General features: G+C 41.0%; 1 protein-coding gene across 1 annotated transcript; it reads left to right on the top strand.

Moving 5' to 3' along the window:
• The first annotated feature begins 69 nt into the window (after positions 1–69).
• On the top strand, positions 70–10,703 carry LOC139949748 (uncharacterized). The gene is made up of 6 exons (XM_071948279.1): positions 70–629; positions 4,224–4,348; positions 5,731–5,965; positions 6,382–6,450; positions 6,970–7,077; positions 8,484–10,703. The coding sequence occupies exons 2-6, from the start codon at positions 4,322–4,324 to the stop codon at positions 8,732–8,734; spliced, it is 690 nt and encodes a 229-aa protein (XP_071804380.1). The 5' UTR covers positions 70–629; positions 4,224–4,321; the 3' UTR covers positions 8,735–10,703.
• The last annotated feature ends 1,876 nt before the right edge of the window (positions 10,704–12,579 follow it).

Raw genomic sequence — 12,579 nt, 5'->3', positions numbered from 1 at the left:
AAACCGCCACACACCGGGGTCGACCTGGGGAAGCTAAACGAACGCACCCATTATAGTCTCCAACTCAAGACAGGAACTGGCAGTTTACAATACAAAAACCCTTGATTTGTTGTAAAAGAAACACGATGACGACTGCAGCAGCTCCGACATGGCTAGCGACTGTTGCTTCAATCCATGATGACGCAAAACAAAGAATAGCCGTAGACGTAGCAACGACCATTCGAACACGGCCTAATATGGTGTTGAACCGCCTTGGTTGGTATCTGCATTGAAGTAGTAGACCAGCAATGACTATGGTAGAACCCGTGTGCGGCAGTGTAAACAATACTCCCATTGACTCTCAGTCTATCTTCAATGGCGAAGGTTTAAAGGTTATGTATTTTTTTATCAGACTCGCGTAGGTTTGTAAACAAGGGTGTGATTATACCAGCCATTATTGAACACCCCTCAATTCATGTATATAGAATTATTATTATCTGATAGAAATAACATTAGTTTTATCATTAGATGAGCTCGTTATGGTGACCCAGTATTGTCAATATCTACCTAATGTAAGACAGGAAAGCGAAGTGTTCGTTTGCGTCACTGATACGGTGCTAGCTGTCTGGTTCTTGCTTCTTTTTTAGCCGGTAAGCTCAGAATTTACTTCACTAGTGTAAACCTTCACCAAAGCTTGTCAAGTTTTATGCAGACCATCTGAACTTTGTCAAAAAGAGCGACTTTGTATACATGAACGTTTACCGGGCATCTGTGGTTGTCAATATACTACAATATTGTTATACGGGAAATTAACATTTCATGCCATAATTTTGAGTTTTTAGATGTACCCCTTTTCAAGAACGTAAAGAAATTACTAGGGACTTTGCTATTACATGGAATTCATTTGTGAGTTTTGTTTATATCATTTTGGGGAAGGGGGAAAGCTCTGAGAGGGGACTACGCCGCCCCTCCCACACACTATCACCGTGCGTAAAAGTGAACACGAGAAATGAACATTTAAAACAAAATTATTTCCTCATCCAAGTTCAGATATATTTTGGACGAGAAACTGATATTCTGTTTTCATTTGCTTTACTCTAGAAGGGCATTGACCTATCATTTTATCCCCTACAGATCTAATACAATCCCAATACAATAGACATATTCCCTGAACCCCGCCAATCCGCCCCAACAATCACACCAGCTACCGGGTGGCCCAACTATAATGGGAGTTACAACTATAGACCTTTTCACTGTGCAGCCATCTTTATTTTTTTCCCATTGAAACATTATGTAATCAAACCGAGGCTGGAAGAACAAAATAGTCTGGTTCCGGTTTGCAAAATTATTATAAGCATTCGTTATTGTTATTCGATACAAGTCGTTGTATGTGATAGCAGAATCCAAGAATATTTGTCATGTATGTTAATTTCGGTTTTTACCCATACATCAGTGTATGGGTAAAAAAACCAAAATTAATATTGTTTATCCCCGATGCAAATTTAACATCTCTTAATATGTATGTTGTTATAGAAATTATTGTGAATCAATTATTGGTTTTGATATAGGGGGTCTATATACAAGAGTTAGTTGTTTCTGTTCAGATGTGGAGGCTATCTTGTACAGGCAACCTGTACTAAATGGACGATCCAACTGTAGTTGGAATGACCAAACTGTAGTTGGGACCGGTCCTGCAGCACAAACGCTAGGATTAGTCTTTAAAGGCAGTGGACACTATTGGTAATTACTCAAAATAATTATAATCATAAAACCTTACTTGGTAACGAGTAATGGGGACAGGTTGATAGTATGAAACATTGTGAAAAACAGCTCCCTCTGAAGTGACGTAGGTTTCGAAAAAGAAGTAATTTTCCTCGAATTTGATTTCGAGACCTCAGATTTAGAATCTGAGGTCTCAAAATCAAGCATCAGAAAGCACACAACTTCGTGTGACAAGTGTGTTTTTTCTTTCATTATTATCTGGCAACTTCGAAAACCGATTGAGCTCAAATTTTCACAGGTTTGTTATTTCATGCATATGTTGAGGTCCAGCAAATGAGAAGACTGGTCTTTGACACCAATAGTGTCCAATGTTTTTAATCCTATCTCAACCTGGGACGAGTAACTCGTCCAAACTTAGGATGAGTTCAATGCGTTCTACACGTCTGTAGATAACTCGTCCTTAGTCCTAAGATCAATCCAAATCCAATGAAGAGTTTGACGAATTCGACGGCTGGTCCCAACTATAGTTGGGACGATTGTCAAGTTGGGACAGGACATATTCATGCGTGGTTACTAATTGTTTGACACGCTTCGCTGCCAGACGATCTCCCCCGCACGGTTATTAAACACCAAAATTTGTGCAAGGTTACACCATAAAGGGTCGTATTTTTCACATGATTGACCGTCAAAGACACCTTTATGAAATATTGGCAATGTGGAACTCTTGCCATGACTTTTAAGCCATGGTTGACAAAACATATTACAGGTAAACACGGGGTGCATTTTACTATGCATAAGTGCATCTGTTGTTATCTTCAGCGAGTGTACTTGTCCGCATCTTGTGCAGACTTGATGGGCCATTTTTATAGATGTGTAATAACTGTGAATGTCTAACTAAGAGTGGTTTGCGGTAACACAGTGTGGATAGTTCTTTTTGATTGGTAATGGGTCTGACAAGAACCGGTGGTGAAAGGCAGTGGACACTATTGGTAATTACTCAAAACAATTATTAGCATAAAACCTTTCTTGGTGACAAGAAATGGGGAGAGGTTGGTGGTTTAAAACATTGTGAGAAATGGCTCCCTCTGAAGTGCCATAGTTTTGGAGAAGGAAGTAATTTTCCACGAATTTGATTTAGAGACCTCAGGTTTAGAATTTGAGGTCTCGAAATCAACCATCTAAACGCACACAACTTCGTGTGACAAGGGTGTTTTCTTCTTTCATTATTATCTCGCAACTTTGATGACCGATTGAGCTCAAATTTTCACAGGTTTGTTATTTTATGCATATGTTGAGATACACCAACTGTGAGGCTAGTCTTTGACAATAGTGTCCACTGCCTTTAACGACTATACGTTTCAGTATGTTGTGATCGTCTTCAGGGGAACTGCATGTCTGTCTGACAATCTAAACTGGGTTCAAGACTCATGTTACAAGCTTTTTATCCAGTCAGTTTCCCTTGTGTTTTTTGAAGGTTTTTTATCTGGAAGAGAGTTGTCACGCCTGCATTCGCATCTATAGTGATATATCTGTGTTAACGCTGTGTTTGTAAGTGTACGAGACGTACGTACGTAACACTAAGGCCGTATCCAAACTGGCGTCAACATTTACGGCTACGGCTGTTGCTAAGGGTTATGTTAGATTTCTGCGTCATCATGCGTTGAGCTCAACCGCATGATAACGCAGAAGTCTAGCCTTAGCCCTTGCTGTAGCCGCCAGTTCGGTCACGGTCCTGGGCCCAATTTCATAGAGCTGCTAATGCTTAGCATGACATTTCTTCCCTGATAAAAACAGGATTACCAACCAACATTTCATTTTGTTACTGGTATTCAGCTGTTGTTTGCTTATCCTGAAAATCACTGAGAAATTTAGTTGGTAATCCTGTTTTGTCAAGGAAGAAATTTCATCCTAAGCAAATTGTTATGCTTAGCAGCTCTATGAAATTGGGCCCAGTTGGTTTGGTCATCTAGTCCGTGTCCGCATTGGCAGTTACAGCTTCGGCTAGGACTCAGTCGACCGAGTGTTGCTCAGCGTATTTCTAAAGGACTTCTATCAACACATGGTGGCGCAGAAACACAAGCCGTAGCTGTAGTCGTAGCCGTTAAATCAGACTCTTCGCTCGGCATGTATGCCTACATCCAACAGGGCTCAATTTTATAGCGCTGCATATAAAGGTAAGCGAATATCCGTGCTGACTGTAGCAGAAAATTGTCCTGAGCGTAAAATGTGTAAGCGTATTTCACATGTTAGCAAATTAGGCAGCCATCTTGCACGTTCACCATGGTTTTGCAATGTGACGTCATTCGTTTTCGTGCGGTAAGCATCGGAAGGTTAGCAAACCTTCGTGTGCTAACGGTGTTTAGGTGCGCTTTGAAATGGAAATCGCGCCAGTAAGCCCTCAATCGGCCGCTAAGCAGGTCTATGAAATTGGGTCCTGATTGGCACAATGTGGTCATTGGCATTATTAATATTTGCATTGTTACAAACTTATTGACCGCATTGCAATTTCGTTTTGTTTCCAGCAATAGACGGGTGCAGTCAACACCGTCTCCAATTCTGGTACTCTGTTTAACAGTTGATGTAATCTTGGAAGCACGGTCCACTTGACCTCATCCATACCATGGGGACCAGCGAAGAGCAATATCAGGTAGGCCTAGACCTGTTTTAAAGGCACTGGACACATTGGTTGTCCAATTTCTCACTGTGTATTGCTATGCTTAAATTAACAAATATGTTAAGTTTTTGACTCAGTTGGTCATCGAGGAACAAAAACTTGTTATACAAACTTGTGTACTTTCAGGTGCCAAGTAAAAGGTATTAGGCCTGAACTATTTTATTACTTGAGTGAGAAAGTACTTCTTTCTCGAGAGATACTTCAGAGGTAGTGGTTTCTCGACAAGATGTTTTAAACTATCAACAGCTCTCCATTGATTGTTGTTACCAAGTAAGTTGTTGTGCTGACATATAATTTGAGTTAATATCAATAGTGTACAGAGCATTGAACACAGGAAGGCTGTTTTTATTGTAGAGGTGTAGGTGTATTGTTATACAACGACTATAACTTTGGAAAAGTGTGGACCACTTATGAACCATTAATCCATTCCCGAATAAACCGTTATACTCATGCAGTATGGACCTTGTCACACTGCACTGCGGCCATCTTGATCTGACCAGTATCTTTAAAGACAGTGGAAACTATTGGTGATTGTTAAAGACCAGTCTTCTCACTTGGTGTATCTCAACATGTATGCATAAAATAACAAACCTGCCCAACTTTGAGCTCAATCGGTCATCGAAGTTGCGAGATAACTATGAAAGAAAAAACACCATTGTCACACGGAGTTGTGTGCTTTCAGATGCTTGATTTCGAGACCTTGAAGTCTGAGGTCTCGAAATCAAATTCGTGGAAAATTATGTCTTTCTCGAAAACTACTCCACTTCAGAGGTAGCCGTTTCTCACAATGTTTTATACTATCAACAGCTCCCCATTACTCGTTACCAAGTCAGTTTTTATGCTGATAACTATTTTGAGTAGTTACCAATAGTGTCCACTGCCTTTAATTATCAATTTATGAAAAGTTACCAGGCTATTTTCCGTTCAGCCTCGGTTTTGTTACATTGGTTAGAATTGAAGAAAATCAAAATGGCTGCACAGTGACTAGTCGAGCATTCAGTGTGCCGAGCCAATTATTCTGTATTCTGGATACAATAATGTTTTTAAATGTTTGGCTACAGTTACATCGAATGAGGGTGCTAGGTAGCCTGAACATCTGACGTCACTTCAAGGCTAATGAGGTTCGCCAGAATTCTGCTGTTGAGCCCACGTAATAGTCGCCTTTGGCCTCGCATCAGTTCACATCACCGTCATGAGATTCACAGCAAAATCAAACTTAAATGGGTGTATACATAAACTAAAGACGGGACCACTCGATGCTGGGTTCATTTTCGCCACTAGAGGGATACTACGTCACAAACGATTGGTAAAGAACCACAAGTTTAACTCACTTGTTTTGTTTTTGCTACCAACAGGTGGAACTGCCCCTTCGGCATGGCCAGGTTGCCTTTAATCCAACGGTTCAGTTTGAAGATGAGTATCTCTCCGTAGACTCAGACGGGAGGCGGGAATCAGACCAGAGCGTGGACTTGAGACACACGACTCACTCTCTAAAGCGCCAACTACGGCTGCAACGATGTAAACTTGCTCTTATCTGCCTCTTGGTGGCACTTTTGCTGTCATCCGCTGTTTCAGTCGTGGTTGTTTTAGGTAAAGTATTATTAGAGGTTGACAAAGGGGACCTTCACAATTACCAACAAGGCTGGGTGCGTATGGTTGAATGGATTGTAACATGAAAATCTATTTCAGTGGTATAGAGGCCTACCAGTGTCAGTTGTAACACCTGTGTCCTTTTAAGCAACATACTAAACCGTGATGATTCGTCCTTCGGATGGGACGTAAAGCCGTTGGTCCCGTGTGTTGTGTTACGCGCGTAAAAGAACCCAGTGCACCGAAATAGAGAAGGGGTTTGCCTCGGTGTTCCACGTGTGATTGGCAGCATATTATTGCGCACCGGCCCCTGTAAACCATTACATGGTGCTTAATAAAAGTAGAAGTCCACTTCTTTTGTCATTATATTTTTGTTGCTCACCTGTAGGTCTGTGTAATTTTTTTTATTTTCCTAGTTTTAAGAAAAACGATAACATCTACGTCAGGAAACAACTCCACCGTAACAATGTCAACTGAATACGAAGGTTTGTAATTAAGTAATAATTTATTTTTTAGTTTGTTTGTATTCATTTATTTTTAGGGTGTTTTTTGGTAATTACCAAAAACATTATTATCATAAAACCTTTCTTGATTACGAGTAATGGGGAGAGGTTGATGGTATAAAACATTGTGAGAAACGGCTCCCTCTGAAGTGGAGTACTTTTCGAGAAAAGAAGTAATTTTCCACGAATTTGATTTCGAGACCTCAAGTTTAGAACTTGAGGTCTCGAAATCAAGCATCTGAACCCACACAACTTTGTGTGACAAGTGTGTTTCTTCTTTCATTATTATCTCGCAACTGCGACGACAGATTGAGCTCTAATTTTCGCAAGTTTGTTATGTTGTGCATAATATGTTGAGATACACCAAGTGAGAACATGTCTTTGACAATTACCAATAGTGTCCAGTGTCTTTAAGGTATGTCTATGGCGTAACTTGCGAGCCTCAAAGTGTGACTTCAGATGTTCAGTCTTATTATTGTCTATACTCTTGTCTTTTCACAGAGTGTAAATCAAATCAGTACTCATGCGCACAGGGGGAGTGTATCCCCGCTAGGTGGCGCTGTGACGGAATAGAAGATTGTCTCAACAAAAATGACGAGCAGCAGTGCGGTGGGTACATTTTATCACTCATAATAACTCGTAGAAAGCTTTGAGTTAAATTTGATAATGGCAACATTCATAATGATATATATTGGCATAATAATAATAATTAATAATAATTGTGGCTTCTTATAAAGCGCACATGTCCGTCACTCAGTGACGCTCCTGGCGCTGTAACATACAGTATTTCCTGCAAGATGTGGGACTACGTTTGAATTATGAGACCTAATTCTGATAGCACCAAGTAATGTTTTACAAGGTGCTGTGGCGCAATTTGCTGCCGATAATATATTACCATCGTTGGTAAGTGGTGTTCATCATCGTTTTTTAAGAGTGGCAACAAATAATTTTAAAAAAAAGCTTAATTCTGAAATCTATACATTATGTTTGATCCAGTCAAAATGTGTTTCATCCCATCCATGAATAGGCCTTCTCCAAGCTACGGAAATCCTTCATATTATGATTAGATAATGCACATAAAACGTTGTTTTTTTTTAACACGGCAAAAGCGCGACGTCTCTCACCACGTAGACTTGTGGACAAGTCGTTAAAGGAACACGTTGCCTTGGATCGGACGAGTTGGTCAAAACAAAAGCGTTTGTAACCGTTTTGTATATAATGCATATGGTTGGAAAGATGTTTTAAAAGTAGAATACAATGATCCACACAAGTTTGCCTCGAAATTGCGTGGTTTTCCTTCTACTGTGAGAACTAACACGGTCGGCCATTTATGGGAGTCAAAATTTTGACCCCCATAAATGGCCGACGTGTTAGTCGACGAGGTAAAAGGAAAACCACGCAATTTCGAGGCATGTTTGTGTGGATCATTGTATTCTACTTTTACAACATCTTTCTACCCATATGCATTTTATAAAAAACGGTTACAAACGCTTTCCAAAGACCAACTCGACCGATCCAAGGCAGCGTGTTCCTTTAAATCGGCCCCACGCGCTGAGATAGTGCTCTCGCGAGATCACTGCTCTCGCGCGAACTTATGGCTCCCCGATTTCGCGAGAGCACTATCTCAGCGCGTGGGGCCGATTTAACGACTTGTCCACAAGTCTAGTCACCACGTCGTGCGAGTGCCGTGTAGCACGGCAGGGGTCGGCATGCTACACGACAGTGTATAAAACAATTTGCGCTAAACGTCGCTCTTAGGTCGAATTTAATTCACCAATTTCCAATTATTTGAGTTCGATACGGCAAAAGAAAGGACTCTGAACATGAAGGGAAATGGCATCAGATTTCATAATGACCTTTGTAGACAAAAAGTAGAAGCGACGGAACCACCTTTATGTTACAGCGCCCCCAATTGGTTATGATTCAAGCCAATATTTAAAAAAAATAGCTAGGACTTTGTAGACATCTGTTCCAGTTTTTATAGTATTCTCTCGAATTGTTTTTATCATCTTTAGATAATTTTACCGCGTCTACACCCCGTTCTTGCCAGATGTGGAAGGAAGAGTTCCAAATTGAGTGTCCCCCTGCAGGGTGCCCGTTCTATCCCATCTGCACTCCGACAGGTCACTGGTCCCCTGTGCAATGCACGACGAACAACGTCAGCTGTTGGTGCGTGGATTGGGCCACGGGGGCGGCCATACCGGGCAGTTTCGTCAGGGACACTGAGAAGGAGGATCCGCCATTTTGTGAACAGAGACCGGATTGAGAATGGAATGAACAGTTGTATATGTTTTTGTTTTGTATCCATAATTTTTCTTTTTATATCTTGTATGGAACGTTTGTCTGTGACGGTGTGGCTCGAGATTTTGTCTCCCGGAGTTGCTGTCCCCATAAGGGCAAAACTGTGATACTTCTACTGATAGCGTCCTCTTTTGAATAAACCTCCCCAGCCCATTCTACTTTCCCATGAGAGGACAAAATCTCCGGTACATTTTCTCACCATGACACAGCCGAGAATCTGTTAACTTTACCAACGTTCTTTCCATAATGCACTTTGCACTCATCACACTAAAAGAAATGGGCATAGATTTATGTTCTTCACCGCATCACTTGTTAAAAGTTGAGTTAACGTCTTATAGGCAAACGGCAAACGTCATACTCATGGACACAGAACCTACGCCCGTCATAGTCCTTGCTCTACCGAGATACCACTGCCGAAGACTGGTCCCTTGCCTTACAGAACCAGTGATTTCAAAGGATACACTTATTAATTGGATAACGTGCAGTGACGTATAAGTTTTCCATATAATTGTTTTATAAATCAGTCCGAGGTGATAGATGTTTCGAAGCTGCCTTTCGGTTGTCGTCTGCTGTGCAACATCGTGCATTTGTTGTACAGCCTTTACAGTAAGATTTGAAATGCGTATCCATGTGAAAAGTAGGTGAATAGTGATAATGGACTAGGAGTGAGGTAGTCTTGACAGCAGATCTGTGGCAGAATTCACGAGCCTCGAAAATTGTGGTGTCAGATGTTCAGGATACCGCGGCGACCGATGCGTGGATATTCTAAACATCGCCCTCTGTTGCTGGAAGCACGCATCACTACAATAACAATTAATTATAAGTGCACCATTCGTGTGATGTTATTATGCGGTATGTAAGTGATGACTCTTGTATACTTTTATTATTATTTAAAATAAAATAAATAGGCCTAGCTAGACAGAACTCGGAATGCCTTTAAGTAGTTGGAATAATAGACTTCAGAACAGTCGGCGTTTTATAGTGTAGGCCTAATGTGTAAGCTATAATGAGAAGTGGGTTGGTTTGAGCATGGTTTGAGGCACAGTCGAATGCAATGGCGCCCTCTACGGTTCCAGATAATTTCAAGCATTCATCTGTACATTTTCTCCATCTAATTTGGGGGTGGGGCAGGGTGGATTTTATACTGGGCCCCTGTCTTTATCCGCAAGGAAAAGACAGGTCCCTGTTCTCAGATCCAGTGATTCCATTGGATACAAACTGAAAGCATTGGATACGAAAACCATAGATGCCCAAGTCGTGTGCCCAATAGAAGCTGACTGCGTATATTGCTCTATGGTATCTCTATGTGAAATGAATGAGGTCAAAGGTTTAAACACAAACCGGTTTGGAGGCTCTGGTGTTATTCACGAGCCGCACAAACTTGAGGGTACTGCATGCACAGTCGCTTGTACTAGCGCCCTCTATGGTTTCAGATAACTCGAGTTGACTGTTCAGTTTATTTCCACTCCTCAGTCAGTTTGCATGGACAATCTAATGTTGTGGAGGTCCCACAAGATTAATCTTGTATGTAGAGTGGATTCCCATCGAAGAATTAGCTTTGTAGTGAACTTACTAGAACTTAGTTACTAATTGGAACTAAGTTACTCAAAATGTGCTTTTGCATAGACATTAGACACGGCTCGCTTATGTTAAATTAATTTTCGAGAAAAGGGTAAATTCTCACCTTTTTTTTTTAATACTTCAAATTGTGCGACATTATTGTGTTGTTTCTTTCATTATTTTATTGCAACTTCGATGACCAATTGAGTCCAAATGTTCACAGATTTGTTATGGATGCATGTTGGCATATCACCAAGTGAGAATACTGGTCTTTGACACATTGATAGGTGTCCATCAGTGTCTTTAAAGGAAAACGTTGCCTTTGATCGGACGAGTTGGTCTATAAAAAGTGCTTGAAACCGTTTTTTTTTTTTTTTAAATGCATATGGTTGGAAAGATTCTTTAAAAGTAGAATACAATGATCCACACAAGTTTGCTTCGAAATTGCGTGGTTTTCCTTTTACTGTGCGAATTAACACGGTCGGCCATCATAAATGTCCGACCGTGGTAGTCGACGAGGTAAAAGGAAAACCGTGCAATTTCGAGGCATGTTTGTGTGGATCATTGTGTACTACTTTTACAACATCTTTCTAACCATATGCATTTTATAAAAAAAACGTTTTCAAACGCTTCTCAAAGACCAACTCGACCGATCCAAGGCAACGTGTTCCTTTAATCTATGACAAAACACAATAGTCAACTTGACATAATTATTGCTTGATGCACCCTGTAACTGAGCACTTCCAACACTCAAAAACTAGGTTTATCTGTTCATCAAATAAATTCATGGAATCGGAGCTTTCAATAGAAGAACAGCTAACAGACCTAATAATGTAAGTGGTTCCACTGAATGTAAACAGTCATGTACATAATATGTTTCCTAGACATTACATCAAACGGCATTATTATGGTAACTTTATTAACGGGCCTAGCTCGGGATGCATCATGTTTTTTGGAGCCCGACTTTCGGCTGATTTGACCGGATTAAAAATAAATACACTTTGATTTTAGGCTGTTGACAAGAAATCAGCCGCCAATATGGTATGGTAGTTAAAAGTATGTTTTTAGCAGCACCAACTTTCGGCTGATTTGACCCGATTTTAAATGGCTATAAAATTTACAAAGATATCCGCCAATAATAATTGTAATGGTAGGTAATTAAAAGCAACGAATTATTGTCGGGCCCCGCCATTTTGCGTCCATCCTCAGTCATGTAGGGCCCAACTTGCGCGGGCGAGTTTCTTTCCGTCAGCAGGCATTTTGTCAAATTTCGTTCCCGCGGAAAACGATCTTTCAAAATAAGTTTCTATTGGCGAAACTTGGGCCATGCAAGTAATAGTTTAAAAGAACACTTGTTTCAATGTTAGAACGTGAAACACACTTGTGTGCGCCATTGTCTTGTTGTTTAATATAGGCATAAGGGCATTAACTATCCACCATGGAGCGAAATGACGATTGGACTGCCTCCAATCGCCACCTAGAAATACACGAAATGCTCAAAAATGTTGCAGTTTCTCGTCCCATAATCTTAAATTTCAAGCCACGAGTAAAGTGCCGGGGCAACGTGCTCAAGTACCCGAAATCCCACTTTATCTCACCACCATGTTTTCTTCCCATGTTTGCCAATCTAATAACAACACTCCGTTTAAAAGTCAACCGCACTGTGTGTACCCATCGAAAAAAAAATAATAAGACTTCACCGGGCCACTGGTTGTTTTTGTGACGGGGGGTTTGGGTGAGTTGTTACGGCGACACTCTCGGCAGCTGTCGGCCACAACTGCATTGTTGCCGGGCGTTAACTTTTGTCGTACGGAAGCTATTGGGATGGAAGCGGCTTTAAAAAGCAAAACGTGGTTGGACTGGAGATTTGATCCCAAGAGAAGAATTGGAAGTAGTTTACTCTGAAAACACTAGAGTTCCTTTGAGGGAATAGCGAATTCAAAAGGAGGGACAACATGGGCGCGCATTGCAAACAACTAATGTAGCCTATAGGTCGCGGGAATAGGCTTAAGGCCGAGTTATAGTCTGTCGCGCGATGGTCGGGCGTCGGAAATCTTGACGCGCGATCATAAAAAGACACGGGTTTTAGGCCTCAGTCTTAGGATTGCGCGTAAGAATTCCGTTGCGCGACCATCGCGCGACCGACTATAAACCGGCCTTTAGGCCTTACTATTACAATTATGGTTTTGATATCGAAAGAACATCACTGTAATTTGCAGCCTCTGTTTTTGACTTAACCACAAACCGTTT

The sequence above is a fragment of the Asterias amurensis genome, chromosome 17, assembly GCF_032118995.1.
Source record: "Asterias amurensis chromosome 17, ASM3211899v1".
Classification (NCBI taxonomy): domain Eukaryota; kingdom Metazoa; phylum Echinodermata; class Asteroidea; order Forcipulatida; family Asteriidae; genus Asterias; species Asterias amurensis.
The sequence above is the reverse complement of the archived record's forward strand: the minus strand, read 5'-3'. Positions and strand labels throughout refer to the sequence as shown.

What these genes read in the sequence shown, in the direction of transcription:
- LOC139949748 (XM_071948279.1), top strand. Translation starts at nt 4,322, where the DNA reads ATGGGGACCAGCGAAGAGCAATATCAG. An exon ending in CCAGCGAAGAGCAATATCAG is followed by an intron (nt 4,349 to 5,730) that starts GTAGGCCTAGAC and finishes TGCTACCAACAG; the next exon opens with GTGGAACTGCCCCTTCGGCA. An exon ending in AAATGACGAGCAGCAGTGCG is followed by an intron (nt 7,078 to 8,483) that starts GTGGGTACATTT and finishes TATCATCTTTAG; the next exon opens with ATAATTTTACCGCGTCTACA.